This window comes from Symphalangus syndactylus, chromosome 6 (genome assembly GCF_028878055.3).
Source record: "Symphalangus syndactylus isolate Jambi chromosome 6, NHGRI_mSymSyn1-v2.1_pri, whole genome shotgun sequence".
Lineage (NCBI taxonomy): Eukaryota > Metazoa > Chordata > Mammalia > Primates > Hylobatidae > Symphalangus > Symphalangus syndactylus.
In genome coordinates, this window is record NC_072428.2 from 58,891,037 (window position 1) to 58,911,461 (window position 20,425).

Below are 20,425 nucleotides of genomic sequence, written 5' to 3' on the forward strand. Positions count from 1 at the left end.
TGCCTGCCTGCTTATTCCCTCCTCAGGACCTCCACGTTCCTAATGAGGACCGCATCAAGCAGCTGCTGGGGCAGGATGCCTGGACTTCGCAGAAGAGCGAGCTGGCGGGTTTCTATCCCCGGCTCATGGCCAAGTCAGACACGGGCAAGATTGGTCTCATCAACTTGGGCAACACATGCTATGTCAACAGCATCCTTCAGGCCTTATTCATGGCGTCTGAGTAAGTGCTGCTTTGGAATTCCCTGTCTGCCCTTTCTCTCTCCTCTGGGCTCCCTGAAGACAGGTGGAAAGGTGTCCGGGGCAGGGGTTGGAGAGGGTGGGCCTTGCTTTGCATTGCCAGCATGATTTCCTGAGGTCTGTGGGGACAGAGAGCCTCAGGCCATTGCCAAGGCAGGTCAGGACTGGATGGGAACTCAAGAAGGGGCTTAAGGGGCTGGGCAGCACTGGGAAGGGGGGTCTGCTCTGGGTTGGCTGACATCACTGACTTTTCTCCTAGAGTCCGGGGGGGTGGGTTTTGTCTTCCAGAGTAGAACTCCCACCCATCCTGGTATTAGACATATCTCTCTTTGAAAATGAAACAAACACAGTCTTTATAGTCTATGGCCACCTATCTACCTTATGGCTTACTTAAAAGATCAAAGTTTCAGCTTTTATTCAGTGAAAATAAGCTTTGATTCTGGCTTACCATATGTCCTCAAGTCAGTTTCTTTTCTCTGAGCATCAGGTTCAGTGGGAGGAGATTGGAGCTGATCTCCAAGTCTTTCTAAGGTGCTGCCGGGTGCACATTCTTCTCAAAACGCCTGGTGAAGGACTAGTTTTGTTTTTCTTTTCTAATTTCCAGTCTGCTGCAGAATATTACTTTTGTAAAATATAACAAAACGACTTACTAGAAAAACGGTCACATGCTTGTATGGTTGTTGTGATGTTAAAATGCTGTATGTTTCTAAGTGCTCACTCAACTTCTGAACTTACCTTGTTCTGAGACCGGCCAAGTGGCCCACACTTTGCCTAGGGCTCTTCCGTGCAGTGGGCTGAGTTTGGAGAGTGCTTGGTCAATCTGCCCAGAGCTGCTTGTGAGAACAGGAGATAAGCTGGGGCCTGGGAATTAGCTTGTTCCGGAGAATGTTTGTGTAGGGAGGGGAGCTATCTCCTATAGGATCAGACCCTTCCCACTAGGAGCCAGTCCACCCATCCTTAAAGGGTCCTCTTCGTTTAGCGTATTCCTCACATTGACCTCTGCCTCCCTCATTGGAAGGCAGGGGAACAGCTTGAGGTGGCTCTAGGGGCAGGGGCCAGGGCCCTGACAAGGGCTGTAGGAATGGATTGGAGGGCCCAGGTCAGAGCAGAGCCTGCTGCTCTAGAGGTGGATGAATCCCTTTCCCCAGGGAAGCAGCTAAGAAGGGTGTGCGAGGGGCTGCTGCGGCTGGGATGATATTGGCTTGGATCCTGTGGCATGTCCTAACCCTAGAATCCTGGGACCACAGGACCTTACGACATTTGAATCTTTGAGTTCTAAAGTTAGGTCTCAGAGCTGGAAGGGGGCTACAAGGGTCACCTTTGTACCCTTCATTGTCCAAAACATGTCTATTGCTGTGTTCCTGACCTCAGATACCCCAGCCTGAGTTGTTCACCTGCTCCTCCTCCCCAGGCCCTGGCTTCTGGCTCCGTCTTGGGGCAGAAATGTCTGTTGTGCCTTTGGCCTAGAGGCTCTGGGCTGCCTGTGACATGGTTGACTAGAGACTCCTTGGGGGCCCATGGCTTACCCTGGGTGTCCCTGCTTTGTTTTGAAGCTTCAGACACTGTGTGCTCCGCTTGACTGAGAACAACTCACAGCCCTTGATGACCAAGCTGCAGTGGCTCTTTGGCTTCCTAGAACACAGCCAGGTGAGTGTAGGGGGAGTCCGAGGGGAGTGGAGAGGCAGCTCTGGTCAGGCCCCGACATGGACACCTTTCCCTTCCCCAGGACCTGCCTGCATCTGGCTTCATCTCCCATGTCAGTTGCTGAGCCCCTGGCCAGGCTGGCATATGGAGCTGATTTAGTGCCCTGCTGGGGCAGGAGAAGGCGGGCCCCCTTGAGCCCTGCTCGGTGTTGTGCTGCCCAGTCTCTCCCTTCGGCAATTCAGTCCGTCCGTCACATTATGGTGTTGCCATAGTCCATTTTATGCTGCTACAACCAAATACTCGAGGCTTGGTGATTTATGAAGAAATTTATTTCTCAGTTTTGGAAGCTGGGAGGCCCAAGATCGAGGGGCTGTCTGGTGAGGGCCTTCTTGCTGCATTACAATGTGGTAGAAGGCATCACAGGGTGTGAGAGCATGCATGAGAGAAGGGAAAGCGGGGTGAACTCATCCTTTTATCAGGAACCTGCTCCTGTCTCAATTTGTGGCTGCTGGGGAAAGCAGACGGCCTATGATAAGGAATTAATACATTCCTGAGGGCAGAATGCTGAGGGACCTCATCCTCTCTTGAAGGTCCCATCTCTCAACACTGCTGCACTGGGGATTATGTTTCCAACACATGCTTTCTGGAGGACACAGTCACACCACAGCATGTTGCTTCATTCTGCTGTCATTTTTGAGTACCCACATGGCCAGGCAGCCTGAGAGCTGTTGAGGGTACAGAGGTGAACAGAACAAACACCATCTCTGCCCTCATGGAGCCTAAAGCCCTTGGCCAGGGATTATGCAAGGCTCTGTGTGGGGGCACAGAGATGAGTAATCCCTCCCTGGCTCATGGAGGGAAGGGAAAGGTCAGTGAGGGAGGGTTGGGAAGACGACATGGAAGAGGCAGCGCTGTATCTGGGACTCATCTTGACGGGAGAGAATGGCAGTGAGCGGAGGCAGGGAGAGAATGGTTGAGGTGTGCCAGGAAGAGCAGATTCCTAGAGGCTCGTTTATTTCTGTGAGCCCGATGCCCTGCTCAGCCCTGCTCAGAGGTGTGGACATGTGGGCTGGGATGGGTCAGGGACAATAGAAAGCGGGGAGGACCTCATGGAGGAGGCCAGGAAGTTTGAGGCTGAGGGTATGAGGTAGACCCTCAGGCCTAACCTGTGCAGAGCTGGCTGGTGAGTGGTCTCCTGCTCCTGACCCTGCCTTTCGCCTGCCTTGTCCTAGCGGCCTGCCATTTCCCCGGAGAACTTCCTGTCCGCATCCTGGACGCCCTGGTTCAGCCCTGGCACCCAGCAGGACTGCTCGGAGTATCTGAAGTACCTGCTGGATCGGTAAGGGGTCCAGGGCTACACGAAGACTCCAGGTCTAGAGGGTCCCTGGGGGCAAGCCCAGTACCTCTGAGCTGTGTTGCAGCTTCCAGGGAATAAGTGTGCTGCCTCGAACATGTGGAGGGCTTGGAGAAGGGGTGTGCTGGAAGGGCAGGGACTGAGTGTGAGGGAAGTTTGGTAGATGCTGAGTGGAAGTGATCTCTGGGAGGTCATTGTGTACGTCTGCACACTGGGCCGTGCATCTTTGTCACTGCCATGGGAGCACATTATATAGCTCCAGCAAGTCTTTATGTAGGGCGTGTGGGTGAGTATAGCAAGCGTGCTGTTGTGAGCATGTGCGTGGATGTGTGAGCGTTTGGTGTGTGTGTATGTCTGTTTGTCTCAATGTGTGGCTGTTGGGGAAGGTAAATGGGCATGGATAAGCGGAGTGCCCCGGAAGGGGACCCATATGTACATATAGCGACTCTGTGCTCTCTGCCCCAGGCTGCACGAAGAGGAGAAAACGGGCACAAGGATCTGCCAGAAACTCAAGCAGTCCAGCTCGCCCTCTCCGCCCGAGGAGCCCCCGGCCCCAAGTTCAACCTCTGTGGAAAAAATGTTTGGAGGCAAGATAGTGACTCGGATCTGCTGTCTCTGTTGCCTCAACGTCTCCTCCCGGGAGGAGGCCTTCACGGACCTCTCTCTTGCCTTTCCTCCTCCTGAGCGCTGTCGCCGCCGCCGCCTGGGCTCTGTGATGCGCCCTACAGAAGACATCACAGCCCGGGAGTTGCCCCCATCAACCAGTGCACAGGGGCCAGGCAGGGTGGGTCCTCGGAGGCAAAGGAAACACTGCATCACAGGGGACACCGCCCCCACCAGCTTGTACATTGAAGGCCTGGACTCCAAGGAAGCCGGTGGGCAGAGCAGTCAGGAGGAAAAAGTAGAGAGGGAGGAAGAAGGGAAGGAGGAGAGAACGGAGAAGGAAGAAGGAGGGGAGGAGGAGGAAAGCACCGGAGGGGAAGAAGAGAGGGAGAAAGAGGAGGAGGTGGAAGAGGAAGAAGAGAAGGTGGAGAAGGAGACAGAAAAGGAGGCTGAGCAGGAAAAGGAAGAAGACAGCCTGGGAGCGGGGACCCATCTGGATGCTGCCATCCCCTCCGGGGAGCAGACATGCGGCTCTGAGGGCTCCCGCTCCGTCTTGGACCTGGTCAACTACTTCCTGTCCCCCGAGAAGCTGACAGCAGAAAACCGCTACTACTGCGAGTCGTGTGCCTCCCTGCAGGATGCCGAGAAGGTAGTGGAGCTGAGCCAAGGGCCACGCTACCTGATCCTCACACTGCTGCGCTTCTCCTTCGACCTGCGCACCATGCGGCGCCGCAAGATCCTGGATGACGTCTCCATCCCCCTGCTGCTCCGCCTGCCACTGGCTGGTGGCCGTGGCCAGGCCTATGACCTCTGCAGTGTCGTGGTGCACTCTGGAGTGTCTTCGGAGAGTGGTCACTACTACTGCTATGCCCGTGAGGGCGCTGCCCGCCCTGCCCCTTCTCTGGGAACTGCTGATAGGCCAGAGCCCGAGAACCAGTGGTACCTGTTCAATGACACTCGGGTGTCCTTCTCTTCCTTTGAATCTGTCAGCAACGTCACCTCCTTCTTCCCCAAGGACACAGCCTATGTGCTGTTTTACCGGCAGCGGCCCAGGGAGGGGCCTGAGGCTGAGTCGGGCTCTTCTAGAGTCCGGACAGAGCCCACCCTGCACAAGGACTTGATGGAAGCCATTTCCAAAGACAACATCCTTTACCTACAGGTGAGCTGATCTCCTGGTGGAGGGATTCCAGTCCCACTACTGGCTTAGATAAGTCATTTCCCCTCTAAACCTTTTTTTTTAAATCCCATTCATCTGTTGCTCAGTGCTGGGCATATACTGGTGGGCCAGACAAACCTAACCCCTTACTTCAAAGTAACAGATACTGAATAATGAATGACGCAGTTTATTTTTTCTTTAAGTTCCAGGGTAAATGTGCAGATTTGTTACTTAAACGTGTGCCATGGTGGTTTACTGCACAGATCAACCCATCACCTAAGTATTAAGCCCTGTATCTGTTAGCTATTCTTCCTGAAGCTCTCCCTCCCCCGCCACCCCCCAACAGGCCCTAGTGGGTGTTGTTCCCCTCCCACCCCCACCAGGTGTCCATGTATTCTCATTGTTCAGCTCCCACTTATGAGTAAGAGCATGCGGTATTTGGTTTTGTGTTCCTGTGTTAATTTGCTGAGGATAACAGCTTCCAGCTCCATCCGTGTCCCTGCAAAGGACATGAGCTCGTTCCCTTTTATGGATGCATAGTATTCCGTGGCGTATATGTGCCAGTCTATCACTGATGGGCATTTGGGTTGATTCCATGTCTTTGCTATTGTGAAATATGCTGCAGTGAACATACGTGTGCATGTATCTATCTATCTTTATAATAGAATGACTTATATTCCTTTGGGTGTATAGCCAGTAATGGGATTGCTGGGTCAAATGGTATTTCTGCCTCTAGGTCTTTGAGGAATTGCCACACTGTCTTCCATGACGGTTGAATTTACACTCCCACCAACAGTGTAAAGGTATTCCTATTTCTCTGCAACCTCACCAGCATCTGTTGTTTCCTGACTTTTTAATAATCCCCATTCTGGCTTGTGTGAGGTGGTATCTCATTGTGGTTTTGATTTCTCTAATGGTCAGTGATGTTGAAGTTTTCTTTCATGTTTATTGGCCACATGAATGTCTTTTGAGAAGTGTTTGTTCATGTCCTTTGCCCACTTTTTAATGGAGTTTTTTTCTTGGACATTTAAGTTCCTTGTAGACTCTGGACATTGGACTTATGTCAGATGGGTAGTTTGCAAAAATTTTCTCTCATTCTGTAGGTTGTCTGTCTACTCTGATGATAGTTTCTTGTATTCTGCATAAGCTCTTTAATTAGATCCCATTTGTCATTTTTTGCTTTTGTTGCAATTGTTTTTGATGTTTCCATCATTAAATCTTTGCCTATGCCTATGTCCTGAATGGTATTGCCCAGATTTTCTTCTAGGGGTTTAATCCATGTCGAGTGAATTTTTTGTATAAGGTGTAAGGGGTGGGGGGGGGGTCGAATTTCAATATTCTGCTTATGGCTAGCCAGTTCTTCCAGCAACATTTATTAAATAGGGAATCTTTTACCCATTGCTTGTTTTTATCAGGTTTGTTGAAGATGGCTATAGGTGTGGAGTCTTATTTCTGAGTGAGTTCTCTATTCTGTTCCATTGGTCTATGTGTCTGTTTTTATACCAGTACTATGCTGTTTTGCTTACTGTAGCCTTGTAGTATAGTTTGAAGTCAGGTAGGCATGAGGCCTCCAGTTTTCTTCTTTTTGCTTAGGGTGGTCTTGGCTATATGGGCTTTTTGGCTCCGTAAGCATTTTAAAATAGTTTTTTCTAATTCTGTGAATGTGAATGGTAGTTTAGTTTAATGGGAATAGCATTGAATCTGTTAATTACATTGGGCAGTATGGCCATTTTCATGCTATTGAGTCTTCCTATCTATCTGTGAAAATGGAATGTTTTTCCATGTGTGTCCTCTCCTTCACTTGCCTTGTTAGCTGTATTCCTAGGTATTTTATTCTGTTAGTAGAAGTTGTGAATGGGAGTTTGTTCATGATTTGGCTCCCTGCTTCTTGTTGGTGTATAGGAATGCTAGCAATTTTTGCACATGGTTTTTGTATCCTGAGAGTTGCTGAAGTTGCTTAACAAACAGCTTAAGAAGCTCCTGGGGTGAGATGATATGATTCTGTATCTAGAAAACCCCATTAATGCAGTTAATAAGTGTGCTGAAGGAGGAGCACAGGGACCAGTTGAGTCTAAGGGGGAAGACGATGCTTCGGTGGCAGCGAAGGGAGGGGGCTTCCTCTGTAACTAACTGTGTGACTCCCTAGAGTCAAGGGTAGCACTGGCATACTGAGCAGCTGGGACAGCATGGGCTTTGACCAGTGGGATGGGTGCCTGTAGTTTGTGTTTTGTGTGGGGACACCAGGCCAGGTGTGAGCAACATCACCTCCTTCTTCCCCAAGGACACAGCCTATGTGCTGTTTTACCAGCAGCAGCCCAGGGAGGGGCCCGAGGCAGGCTCTCAAAGACAGACAGCCTCTATCATGCTGTCAAGATGGAGGCAGGGTGGCGGTAAGGATCGCCATGAGGTTGACCTCTTGGCGGCAGGAGAATGGGCTTTCTCATAGGCAGAGCCCATTCTTCGAGATCATGAGGCCTGTGGACAGGTTCCCGTGCGGTGTGATATGACCCTCGAAGTCCCCGGACCTCTCGGTCCCACATTAGGCCCTTGTCAGCTAGTCACACCCTAGTAGCAGCTGGCTCAGGGACTGAGTTTTTTTTTTTTTATTGAGAGGAGGGGGCCTTTTGAAGGTGTCCACCCCAGACATCCTGCCACTGAGCTGCAGTGTCTCTAAGACAAAAGCCCTGGTTCCTTCCACTGTGTCCAGGCCCTGGGGACCTGTGTGCTGGGTGGACTCTGGCTTCAGGGTGTGAATTCTAAAAGTTTCCTCTCATCTGTGTTCCCAGGAGCAGGAGAAGGAGGCCCGGAGCAGGGTGGCCTACATCTCTGCACTCCCCACATCTCCACATTGGGGGAGGGGCTTTGATGAGGACAAGGATGAGGATGAAGGCTCTCCAGGGGGCTGCAATCCTGCAGGTGGCAATGGTGGTGATTTCCACAGACTGGTCTTCTAATGTGAACCTGCTGCCAACCTGACCCCTTCCCTCCAGGAGCCAGGTAGGGCCTGAGGGAAGCTGGAGGCAGGCCCTACCAAGAGCAAGGATGGTACAGCTCATGGCACCTTAGTCCTCAGCCTCATGAAGGGTACACAGAGACTCTCTCAGATATGGCAGTGAGACCTAAGTCCCTTTCATTGGGGATCAGTCCAGTCCCATTAAAATTTTACACCCAAGTGTCCTGGTTAACTTGAAGCAGCTGAGATGGGCACACACGGGTCTTTGCCTCCCCCTGCCCCCCCACCCTCGGGAGGCTCCCCATGCTGGAAGATGTGAACATGTGATGATGTTCAGGAAACAGAGCTGGACCTCAGCTCTAATGTTTTAACATCAAGTACTATTTTCCTTCCGACTGCTCTACAGTATAAAGCACAGCAGGATCCAAGCCTTGTACAAAGAAGGGGGCAGTGTCACCTCTGGCTGTCCTCTTGTTTCTCACATGGGGGGTACCTGCACTGTCTGTAGCTTTCTGAGAAGATGAGAAGAACAGAGACCTGCCCCTTACCAAGCACCACTGCATGGTGGGGGGCTAGCTCCTCACAGCAGGCGGCCTTTGCCCCCACAGCCCCTCCACCCCAGCCTGCCTCAGTGCCTGAGAAGCCACCACTTACTTGCATCCCCCTTCTGGTTAGAGTCCTGATTTTACTGCAGAGGTGTTCCGTGTGAAGTGTGGTCTCTTAGGAAGCTAGTGGGCTCCTCTGATCAGGTGGCCTTTGTAGCTGCGACAGCAGCCACCTGCAGGTTGGATGAAGTGCCCTGACACTGCTGTAGCCCCTTCTAACTGAAGAGAAGACACCCATGTTCTTAAATAAACAAAAGTAGGTTCTCTGAAGCCTAGCAAGAGATCATTCTTCTTTGGACTCAGGGGCTGTGATGGCCACTGGGTTTTTCTCACAGGGTCTGGGGAGGCGAGGACTCAGCCTGCCCCACCCAGTGACGTGTGAGATGCCACAGGGAGCCAAGCGCCCTCTATTGAAGTGTGGTGTAAGTAAAGGTGCGGACTGACTGACTGACTTACCTTAAGGAGGGCTGGGTGATGCTGCCCGTGGAGAGGATGCACCTGGGAGGCAGCTCTCAAGACTGTACCTACCTCCTTCCCCAGGGGCTGCCTGCTGTGATGGAGGTGTGGAGTTTGCGCCCGATGTCACACCTAAGTGACCTGTGAAAGCAGCAGACAGACACGCCCAGAACCCATCTCTAGACGCCTAAGAAAGATGGATTGGCAAATGCTAGTATAATTTCCACTTTACAACAGACTCTGAGGTAGAGAGCACTTGTTCTTATTCACAGCCAAGAAAAATACCCAATTATTTCCAAATAAAGTAAAAATGGAACAGACTGGAGTGAGAACGGGTTCCACCGCCAAGCCCCTCAAGACAAGATGGACACGGCAGCTGGTTCTGGGGTGCATTTCTAGTGGACTTTATTGTCCTGCTCCAACACCACAGTAGAAAGGGACCTGCAAGCTCCAGGCCTGTACCATGTGTCACCACAGCAAAAACATGACCCACTTGAACACACTCCTGCCCCACCCACCCACAGGATAAATATGTTACAATTAAAAAAAAAAGAATACAACAGAATAAATTAATAACTTAAGTGATTAGGCACCAACAGTGATTTGAAAATTAAATGTCAATTTTAAATGGTAACAAGACAAGAACTCAAGACTGGGCTTCCACTAGCCCTTTTTCTCTTCCTGACAAATAGTGACAATTCTGCGTGAAATAATTCTAGATTTCAAGACACAAGTAGCCAACAAATACACATGCCACCAGAAATCACACGACAGCCTGGATCTCTGGGGGACCCCCTCAGCAGGTAGCCCCTTGTGGTCCCAGGCCCCGAAGAGCAGGGCGAGTCCCAGAAAGAGAAAGACGACCCCCACGGAAGGGCTTTAGAGCTCCTGAGGCCAGTCTGCCTTCCCCTGCATTTTATGAAGGCCCAGATGGGGAAGGAAGAGCTCTGGAAATGGGATAGGGGTGCTGGGCCAAGATGTCCCCATGGCAGAAGGGGCCAGAGGGGAGATGAGCTGAGCCCATGCTCCAGTAACTTCAGAGTGGTTGTGCTTTTGTCCTAGGAATAGGGCATACTTTAGTGGTTTCCAATGTACAAGTTACCAAAGTACAAGCTAGGAGGGGACTGGGGATAGGTACTGCCCACCCCTGGCCATCCAGATCCCCCAGCAGTTACAGAGGAGGGAGTCTCCCCTTCAAGCAGCTGAGCACCAGCTGTGGATGGGACCTCAGCACAGCTAATCCAACTTCCCATTCCACAGACGGGCAGATCAAGGACCTAAGGAGACACCATCTCCCTATTTCTCATCGTTCTCACTCGACTTAACCTTGCAGAAGTGGAGCTGGAAGTGGGTGAAGAAGGCTCCTTGGAGAGCCCCAGGCAGGGGGCTTGTGTGAAGCAGTGCTGGGTGGGAAGGTATCCCCTTTCCGGGGGCTCAGTCCTCACCAGGCCCCCAGGGGAGGTGGACTTTGACCCATGGATAGGCCAAACAAAGGACCAGTTTTTTCCACTGAGTTGGCTCCTTTGTTGGAGGAGGTAGTGGGTGGAGGGTGGGGATATGCTAGACATGGCTGGTAGTTTGGGGCTTGTGAGCCGGAGCTTTGCTTTCAAAAGGTCAATTTCACCTCTCACCCTTCCATCTCTACCCCTACAATTGCACCCGAGGGATTTTGGTAGTTACCGGAATCGGGAGCTGGAAGGAAGCCTCCTGGGAGATTCGATTTGAACACCTCAGTCACTCTGAAGATTCCAGCCAGGTCCACTCACATCATGGCACACTCAGAACATGCTCACATGTTTATGGGAGGCTGCAATAGTCTGGGCCCACTTGTGGCTGCTGCGGGTACACGGAAGGCACCAGTTAAAAGCTCTGTTGTATGGGGCCCCTTGTAGAGGGCCTTCAAGGCACACATTCAGGGCTGGGCAGAGTGAACCAGCACCTTGCCAACTCTGCCCAGTGTAGCTACCACCACTGCTTCCATTCACTTACTGGAACACCAAGGCATGGCCCCTGCACTTCTGAGTGGCTGGACCCATATGCTCAAAGGCCTTTTGTTCCCAAGACACAAGGCTTTCCAAGCCTCTCCTTCCTTCCTCCTCCACTGAACCCAAGCCCTGCCCTCCTCCTCTGTAAAAATCTGACTCATCCCCTTCTAAGGCCTACCTCAGGCACTCCCTTTTCCTAGAATCCACCTTCCCTGATTGTGACCCCACTCCTGCCTCTGGCACCAACCTCCCTAAGTACTTCCTCTGCCCTCCATCAGCATTTGAAGTCTCTGATGGCCATCACCACTGTCTCATGTCCTTGTCCTTTTTCTGATTGTGACTATCTTAAGTTCAGGGACAAGGTCTGATTGATTCTTGTATCCTTAGTGCTTAACCCCAGAGACTGGACACAGCAGCCATTAATAAATACTCCTTGAGTTGATCTAAACTAATGCTAGGAGGAGAGGTGCAGCTCTTGAGGAAATAACTTCTTCCAGGATGGGACTTGGAGAATGGCTAGACCATTGGTCTGGTGAACTATGCATGCTCATGGGAGCTGAAAGGGGAGTGGGGGCAGAGGAGAGTGGTAGCTGTCCCCATCAAACATGGCAGGAAGTCATTGTTTGGGAGGAAGAAGGTCTGTTCACCCCAGGGTAGAATGAAACGTCTGGTCTGTCCTGTTGCTTCTGAAACTCTTGAAAATTTAGTCAAGAACTGTCAACATAAAAAAATTCAGATCCCCCACCCTTGGCTTAAGAGAAGGAACCTTGGGTGATGCCCTACACCCCATCCCTGCTAATCTGATGGCTTTTCAAGCCCGGGGAGGAGAGTCCAACATGGCTCCTGGAATGCTAGGGAGCAACAGAGGGCAGATGAGCTGAGGAAACACTGGGCTGGCACCAGGCCAGACTTGTTCCTACCCTGCGATCTGACATACGCCACAGCCCATGGGCACAAGCTGTCAGCCATGCCTGATGTGGTCCCCTAGGCATCATTCTGCCCTACTTTCTCCTTGTCCTGCCTGACCCGCTGTCCCTCTATCCTAGGAACGTTCCTCATGTCACACCACCATGCACACCACTCTTGCACAACGTGTCCCTCCTTCACTTTCTGCTCCACCCTGCATCCCCAAGCATTGCCTTGGGCACTCCCCGACCCCCAAGCCCTTTGGATGTGTTTCCCCACTTGCTACATGGCCTTCACCCCTGCTTCACATCCGTCTGCTACCTCTGTGCCCAACTTCCACTGCACTGCTCACTGCAAAGAAACTCGCTTCCCCACCCCACTTCAGAGTCCCCTGCACTGCCCTGTGCCTCTGCCCAGCCTGTGCCTGTCCCAGGATTCCCCTCAGTCCCTGAATCACCCCCATCCACACCACACTCCCTCCCATATTCCCCACCCCTTTACCATGTGTTCCTGCCCCATGTGCCTGGTCGCCCAGCTTGGTCCAAGCCTCCCCGCTGTGTGGTGCTTTCAAGGTGGGGCTGGCGGGGGCCTCTGAGGGGATTGGGGAAGAGGACTAGCCCTTGAGCCTAGAGTGGCCTGTAGCTCCAAAGTTCTGGGGACCCAGACCCCACAATGTCCTTGTCATCTCCACCACCTGAGCTCCAAGCCCTGCTCCTTGCCGCTCTAGGTTGGCCATCAGTTTTCCCTTCCTTTTGTCCTTCATCTTCTGCCTCTGCACCCCACAGCAGCTGTCCTGCCATGGCCTCGGCCTGAAAGTGGGTTCTCTGCAGATGTCAGCTTTCCCTCTTCATCTGGGCATCTAAGTCCTTTACCCCTCAAGACCACTGCTGAGCCTTCTTCTCCACCATCTCCTCTTTTAGTGGCCTTGCTTCTCTCCTGCCAAGAAAAACAGGAATGAAAAAGTCCATTATCCACTTTGGTCTGCTGGTCCTTGACTCCCTGGGTCGGTGAGACTTGTCTTCTGGGACTGAAGGAGAGGTAGCCCAGTGGCCGGAGGGAAGATAGCTGAGGGCTGTGACTGAACATGAGGTGTGGAAGCTGGCTCAGAGCCCCAGCCCTTCCCTCCAAACATCTGGTAGGGAGTCAGGTCTAAAGGACAGGAAGAGGCTGAAGGATGCTTTTTGGCAGTAGCTCCTAGCTAAGGTGGGTGGAGGCATGGCCATTACTGATAAAAATCACAGCTGGGTCCCGAGTGGGCAGAGGAGGTGCCTTGATCAGGCCCTCACCTCCCAGGGGAAGGGTTCAGGGTCCCTGATGTCAAGTGCTTTGAAGGCTGAGACTGGCAGAGTAGAGAGGAGGTGGATAGGAGGAACAATGGGAGAGGGGAGAGGGGAAATGGGAAGGGCCAGCTCTGGAGACGCTGCCTCCTGGCCCCTCCCTGGGCTCTGCGGTGGCCCTCTCATCACAGCTTGGCACCCTTGGAAGGCTCCGAGGACTGCCGCACGTCTGTCCACTCCTGCATGGTGTTCTGCAGGGCCTGGGTCTTCTCCTTGTCCACTTGAACATAGTCCACCTTCTCATCAGAAGTGACAGATGAAGTAGATGGCTGAGGGGACAGAGTGGGAAAGAGGGAGTAGCTGTGAGTTACCAGTTAGGTGGGGAGGAAGAAGGTGGGCGTGGGATCTTCCTGAGCTGTCTGAAGGGGAGAAGAGCATGGCCTCTGCCTACCACTGACCAGCCTCAGGAGCCTGGCTTCTCTTTCTGAATATGGGCTTTAAAGCTCAGACTCCAAACTCATCATCCCTCCTGCAGGATGCAGCAGCACCTGCCAGCCCTTCTTACTTCCCGGCTCCTGGGAGGACCCAGGCCCTTCCTTGGCCCTGGTGGATGGGTCCAGGCCTTCATCTCTGCCTCCACCCATCTCTGTCAGGTCGCTTACCCAGGGGAAGGAATTTGCTAGGTGAAAACAAGCATCAGCCACAGGACTTTACGTGCTGTGCTCACCACCACCCTGTGAAGGGGAACCATGCTGAGGCACAGCTCTGCTCCCTGCTGTCTAGACTGCTTAGCTAAGGATACCTCCTGGGGAGGCTTTCCCAGGCCTGGAAGTCCCTTCTGAAGGCTGATGTATCAATGGCAGGGCTCTGGGACCCACCCAAGAGCCCAGGACCAGGAGGCAGTATCCTTCTTCCTGGATCTGTTGCTGATTCACTTTGTAACCTTAGGACAATCAGATCTCTGTGCACTCATTTGCCCATCTCTACAACACGGAGGATGGGCTGACTGATGAGGTTCTTTGACTGAGGGTACTGTGCTCTGAGAGCAGGAATAGGAGTCTTTAGACCTAGATGAAAGCTCTATGACTAAAGATGCATCATAAAAGCTGGGTACTGGAGCGGGAGGGAGGCTGAGTGCTGCTGTTCAGTGTTGAAGGCACCCTGGCCTCCATGATCTCTGCCTCTGGGACCCTGAGAGCTCTTACTGCCCCCCTCCCCCCAACTCTACTCCACGCACCTTGCGGTGGGGGCTTGGGGAGCTCGGCTGGAAGTCCAGGGCCAGATAATCAACGCTGCCGGTGCTCTTCTTAGGGGCAGGACTGTTGGTACCACTGGGAACGGGAGATGCAGACACTGGGTTTTGCTGTCATGAGGAGGAAAAAACTGAGTGTAGAAAACAGACTAAACCACCACCCAGAAAAACACCTCTGGGAGTAAGAACACTGTTTCCCTGAGCCCTACTCTGACTCATGCACCATGCTAAGGACTTTTCATGTTTTCATTTTAATCCTCATGACAATCCTATAATGTAGGTATGATTACTGTTGATGTTGTTTAAAACAAAGATGAAACTGTGGTTCACTTTACTTTCAGAGAAGTGACTTTGCCTGTGGTTACACAGCTGTTGAGTAATGGGAATCAGGTCTGTTTTCTGACTTCCAAACCTGTGCTAACCCCTGTACCACACTGCCTCTTTTATAGCACATCAGGCCAAGTCTCATCAACAGTGGCTCTCCTGAGACATGCAGCCTTTGCTTGCTGGCGCTTAAGAAAGGAGCACATTTCCTTTATGCACTGGAAAGTTTTCTTCTGTCGCACCAAATCAGCCCCTGTGAAACTCCCACCTGTGGCCTAGAGTGGGGTAGTCACCCCAAAGCAGCTTGCTCCCCTGCCTAGCTCCTCCAAGATCTGAACAGGGTGGCTTCATCTCCAGGCTGCACAAAGCCCGCATTTCTTCAGATGACACGCTCTAGGATCCTGTCCATCCAGGCTCCTGCTCTAGCAGAGCACCACCTCCTCTAGGACTTTCCTGAAGTCTTATTCTAATGAGAAGGTGATAGTCCTGTGTTCTGTTTGTTGGCTGCTTTATTGGTTGGTTAATTCACTCTTTCACTATCTATGCAGTGACTACCAGGTGCTGGGCAGTTATGCCCTTAATGGAAATCTCAGGGAAGAAATATCCTCCTCTGCCTGTGTTGATAGCTCTATTATGGCCTCACCAAAGTGAGTTATGTGCACGTATGCCTCTCACCACTGAGGAGATACCTCCAGCACTGCCTATCCAAGGGCACAGATCATGCCACCCATGTCACTGTCATGAGAGGCAGGCCCCTGCTCTTGAAGACCATGACTTCGTTGGGACAGGTCTCGTCTTCCTTACATCTGATGACAACTCCTACTGCTTAACAGGTGCTCAAGAAGGGTTTGTAGCAGGAGACTAAATCATGAATAATACAAGGAGTCCCTGGGCTGAGGTGAGTTAGCTAAGCTGGGAAGTGGGGAACTGAGCGGTGGGTCCCAGGGGACTTTGAAAGGCGTCATTCCAGCGAAGCCCAAAGGACTCACCATAGGGACATAGTTCTCTTCACTGTCTCCTGAGTCTGTGCTGGTGATGCTCTGGGTGGAGATGGGGCGGCAGTACTGGGAGGAGCTGGAAGTGAAGGTGTGGCTGTTGTGGGAAGGAAGAGTTAACACTGGGGAAGCCGCATGGCTGCTGCCATGTTTCTAGTCTCCAGCTGGGCCCTGACCCTCACATACCCAGACCTCAGCCATTAGAGCTGCACACTCCATCAGATTAAGATCTGATATAGGGCGGGTATAATTATTCTCTTTTATAGCTGAGGAAACCAAGCCACAAGAGATCCAGAGACATGATCAGCTGATGATAGCTTTAGCATCAGAATCCAGCTGTCCTGGCCCACAGGCCAGCTGCCATATCACTCATCTTCCCTAATGGCCCGACTCCAAGCTCCCACCCCCACACACAGGGACTCACTTGGCCCTAGACCAAGACTTGGTGATAGGTGACTTGAAGGGGAGTTCATCGATGACAGTGTTGTTTCTCAGGTCAAGTGGTGTTGGCTTTGCTGGAGCAGGAAAAGAAAGTCTGGTAATCAGCCAGTAATAATAATGCTACACATACACACCTTATATATAACACATGAGCATGTTTATAAAGGCCTGCAAAGTCATTCCAGTTTCACACAGGGAAACTGATGCTCAGCGAGGTTATATAATCTTTGCCCATATTGATGGGCCTTGAAGTCTTGTCTTCAGATTCCAAATTATATATGCTTTCTGCTGTTTCTAAAATATAATATCTAATTATATTTTCAGAATCAAAAGTGGGGACACAGGGTTTGACAACAGATTTTTCTCCCTCAATTTATGACTTCATTTAAAAATAAGAGACTATATATAAAAATATATTATATATTAATAAATATATTATTTATAAAATATATACTATTTATATATTAACATACATATATGTATTTTTTAAGACAGGGTCTTGCTCTGTTGCTCAGGTTGAAGTGCAGCGGCGCAATCTCAGCTCACTGCAACTCTGCCTCTTGGGTTAAAGTGATCCTCCTGCCTCAGCCTCCCTAGTAGCTAGGACTATAGGCGCCTGACACCATGCTTGGCTAATTTTTATATTTTTAGTAGAGACGGGGTTTCACTATTTTGGCCAGGCTGGTCTCGAACTCCTGACCTCAGGTGATCCACTCGCCTCAGCCTCCCAAAGCGTTGGGGTTACAGGCGTACAGGTGTGAGCCATGGCACCCAGCCAAGAGACCATATTTGAAGTGGAGATGGTCACCGTGACTACTCCCTGCTGCTCCTGGCCAGGTCTGTGCAAGCCACAGTGGAGGAAGGTAGATGCCATAAGGGCTTGAGGGCTTCAGTTCCACATGCTAAGATTTGAATTCCCTGTTGGCCAGACCCACAGGGGGCTAACTCTGCCTAGCTATCCTACTCCTCCCTTTGAATCCTTGCCACTGATCCAAGGCCAGGAGAGTGAGATTGTAGCAGACCAGGAACTTGCCTGCTCTACATGCAGGGGGCACAAAGCTGACTTTACTGAACGCCTGCTATGTACCAAAGTACTATCCTAGACGCTCTCCTTTGCAGCAAACCTGGGAAGTAGGAATTACCATCTGCATTTCACAGACAAGAAAACTGAGACTCAGATTTTACATGATTTGCCCAAAGTCACACCTCCCAAGTCCAGGACCCACATGACCCCTAAGCAAATGGAAAGAGTCCCTAGCCATTGTCCAGAGATGGGACACGGGAAAGAATGGACTTACCTTTCCGATCAGGTTTGAGGTTGCGGTTGACAGGGGGTGGCTGGATCTCACTTCCTCTGCTGGGGCCTCGGTGCACAGGAAGGGTTGTTGATGGGTAGCCAAGTGAGTCAAAGTGATGGCCCCCTGGGCTCATTGGGATGTAGACGCCCTGGGAATTATCACCTGCTCGTTCCATGGCCAACAGGGTGGAAGAACCTGGGTTCATGGGCACATAGTTGTCTTCAGAATTGGTGCTGTCCGATCGGCCCACAATCATTTTCCCTGGCTAGGGAGAGAACAGTGGAAGAAATACAGCTGTTACTAGCAAGAAGAAACAGGAAGGGGATAAGACTTTGTAAATGAGGCAAGACAAGTCATGACTGGGTTAGCTACACTTTGAAGCTGTAAGGGAGACCAAATAAGAAAGCAGAGTAGTGGGAGGCTGAGGCAGGTGGATCACTTGAGGTGAAGAGTTCGAGACCAGCTTGGCCAACATGGCGAAACCTCCTCTCTACTAAAAATACAAAGTATTAGCTGGGTGTGCTGGCATATGCTTGTAGTCCCAGCTACTCAGGAGGCTGAGGCACGAGAATCGCTTGAAGCTGGGAGGCCGAGGTTGTAGTGAGCCAAGATCACGCCACTGCACTCCAGCCTGGGTGACAGAGCGAGACTCTGTTTCAAAAAATAAAAAATAAAAAAAAGGAAGCAGAGTGGGAGACAAGAATATATGAGGTCTGTGGGACCCTTCAAGCCTTCACGATCCTTTGGCATCCATTAATAATTTTTGATAAATCTAGAGTATAAAATATTCTTGGTGACTGGGTCCACTTGGCTTTCTGGATGCCTGACCAACACTGTGGGTAGCATAGTCCATAGACTGTAGGTTTGGTTCAGGACCTGCCCCTCCACCTCAAGTCCAGACTCACCATTGGCAGGTCAGCATCTCAGGCCCTGATCAGAACAAGGAGCATATTAGGAGTCCTGGCTCTGGAAGGTGAGGTCTGGGGCCAGTTGTGTTTCCCCAGTCCAGGTTTCTAAGTACCTGGGGCTCACTCCAGGCACCTAGGGGACCACCAAGCTGCAGTCAGAGCTTCTATAGAGTTGTGCGATATAGCAATCCCGGCTATAGCCTTCCTCTAACTCTTGCTCTGTCTGCCCTGACATACAACTAAGCTGCTTCTGCCTTGGTTACCTGATTTCACTGTCTTTCCAGTAGGCCTGAAGCCAGGCCTTGGTCTTCTTGCCTGACACCTTGGAGAACTGTGGTTAGCATCTTCCAGAGGGCAGCCTGGGATCCTGCACTCAAGCCATAATTCTGTCAGTTAGGCTGACTCTGAGTACCACCCTTGCCTGGAGTCTCACACTGCAGCCTCCCTCCTGCATGTGAGGCCACGTGGGTAAGGTTGCTGCCTTAGAAGATCCCCCATGGTGCAGCCTGGGTCTATTGCATTCTAGACCCTCTGCTTACCTACAAGGTTGGTGAACCTTGTAATCCAGTCTACCTTAGCACATACATTTCTTCCAGACTAGAATACTTATATCTTATTTGTCCAAAGACTCACGTCTGAACTGAGACAAGAACTTGGGCAGGGTCCTAATATGGAGACGCCATCACTCTTTTGAGGTTGTGCTTTTAGTTCCGTAAGGTGTGACCTTTTACCTAACCAGGCCCGCCTGAGGACCCCTGGTTAACCCACACTCACCAGGAAAGAGCCGACTCCATCACTCACGGATTCAGCAGACCGGCCTGCACTCTCTCCACCACGCTGTGGGTACTCGTAGGTCTCACAGGAAGAAGCTGACAGAGGAAGGAGGATCCATATGTACTCATGGTTGATTCATGTGCTGACACTTCCCCATACCCTCACCAGTGTGGTTCAAGGTCTTACTGATACTCCAGAAGATACTACTCTCAACCCCAAATGATAAGGAATTTCTTCGAACACATCACTCCTCAGTTCAAAAATTCCTCCTGGGCTTCTAGATGTAGCTCCAGTGTTAACATCTGCAGAGAAGCTGTCCTTGACTGCTCTACCCTCATCTATGCACCTCTCCTTGGACTCCTATACCACTCACCTGTCCTGCTCCCCCCAGTCATCACTTCTCTGAACACCACAGTAACAATACTTGTCCTGATTTATATGTATTGGTTTATTTTCCCAATGAGATGTAAGCTCTGAAGGGCAGGAACGTGTTTTATGTATGTCTTTATCATAATCTCAGTTCCAAAGCACAGTATGACTGCTCAAATTGTTGATGGATTGAAAGACGGCAAAGAGGTCTAAACCAGGAGCTGGGACTCTAGGGTCTGAGTCTCATCTCTGGCACAATGACTCTGCAACTCTATAAGTCTCTTAACTGTCACTGGCCTCATGTGAGATGGAGACAAGGAAGTTTTGTCCCACCAACCTCTCTGCCTGGCTTAAACAACAGGATGGACAAGAAAAGCCTTTGCAAGCCATAAAGCAAGATGCAAAATTAAAGGAATCAATATTGTTCTATTTTTTTCATCATACAGAGGAGGTTACATGCAGAGTTGGAATACTCTCAGTGGAAAACAAGTAACAGTAGACTTAGGTACTTCAAATTAAAGTTTTCACTTCAACCAAAGAGATTCAAGTATGATTTAGAAAATATTAAGACCTCGTTTTGCTTTAACAGTCTGTTAGTCCACACAGGTTTCACTCCAGTTTGGACTGATCTTCTGAATTTATTTTTTAAATCTTTGGTTTGATTTATAAATGAACAAAATACAATGATTTGGACTTCTAAACCCATAATATGTTATACTTGCTTAATCAAGAATGTCCTATTCTCCATTAGTAGAATATTAACTTCTCCGGGGCTAGCTCTGTTATACAACTACTAACAGCCTCCAGTGCTGGAGGACCAACTGGTAAGGGAACTGGGTAGAAGACACCTATGTTTTTGAGTATCAGTGACCTAGGTGGTTCATAAGT

At 50.8% G+C, this 20,425-nt stretch overlaps 2 protein-coding genes across 14 annotated transcripts in view; one reads left to right on the forward strand and one right to left on the reverse strand.

The window, feature by feature from the left end:
• USP35 (ubiquitin specific peptidase 35) overlaps window positions 1-9,328 on the forward strand; it is a 26,745-nt gene extending 17,417 nt beyond the window's left edge. For 2 of the 5 annotated variants that reach the window (XM_063641405.1, XM_055283076.2), the window contains exons 7-12: window positions 27-220; window positions 1,791-1,884; window positions 3,114-3,220; window positions 3,701-4,997; window positions 7,781-7,991; window positions 9,093-9,328. In XM_063641405.1, the coding sequence (XP_063497475.1) occupies window positions 27-220; window positions 1,791-1,884; window positions 3,114-3,220; window positions 3,701-4,997; window positions 7,781-7,948 (1,860 nt within the window). In that variant the 3' untranslated portion in view covers window positions 7,949-7,991; window positions 9,093-9,328. Of the gene's footprint in view, window positions 1-26; window positions 221-1,790; window positions 1,885-3,113; window positions 3,221-3,700; window positions 4,998-7,780; window positions 8,823-8,855 lie in introns of those variants that run through there. The other 3 variants (XM_055283074.2, XM_063641403.1, XM_063641404.1) reach the window with 2 other exon arrangements.
• A 60-nt stretch (window positions 9,329-9,388) lies between these two features.
• GAB2 (GRB2 associated binding protein 2) overlaps window positions 9,389-20,425 on the reverse strand; it is a 208,865-nt gene continuing 197,828 nt past the window's right edge. For 6 of the 9 annotated variants that reach the window (XM_055283081.2, XM_055283080.2, XM_063641411.1 and 3 more), the window contains exons 5-10: window positions 19,169-19,263; window positions 17,487-17,751; window positions 16,172-16,262; window positions 15,742-15,844; window positions 14,414-14,539; window positions 9,389-13,505 (exon numbers count right to left, since the gene is read on the reverse strand). In XM_055283081.2, coding sequence (XP_055139056.1) covers window positions 13,362-13,505; window positions 14,414-14,539; window positions 15,742-15,844; window positions 16,172-16,262; window positions 17,487-17,751; window positions 19,169-19,263 — 824 coding nt within the window. In that variant the 3' untranslated portion in view covers window positions 9,389-13,361. The remainder of the gene's footprint in view (window positions 13,506-14,413; window positions 14,540-15,741; window positions 15,845-16,171; window positions 16,263-17,486; window positions 17,752-19,168; window positions 19,264-20,425) is intronic. The other 3 variants (XM_063641407.1, XM_055283082.2, XM_063641410.1) reach the window with 1 other exon arrangement.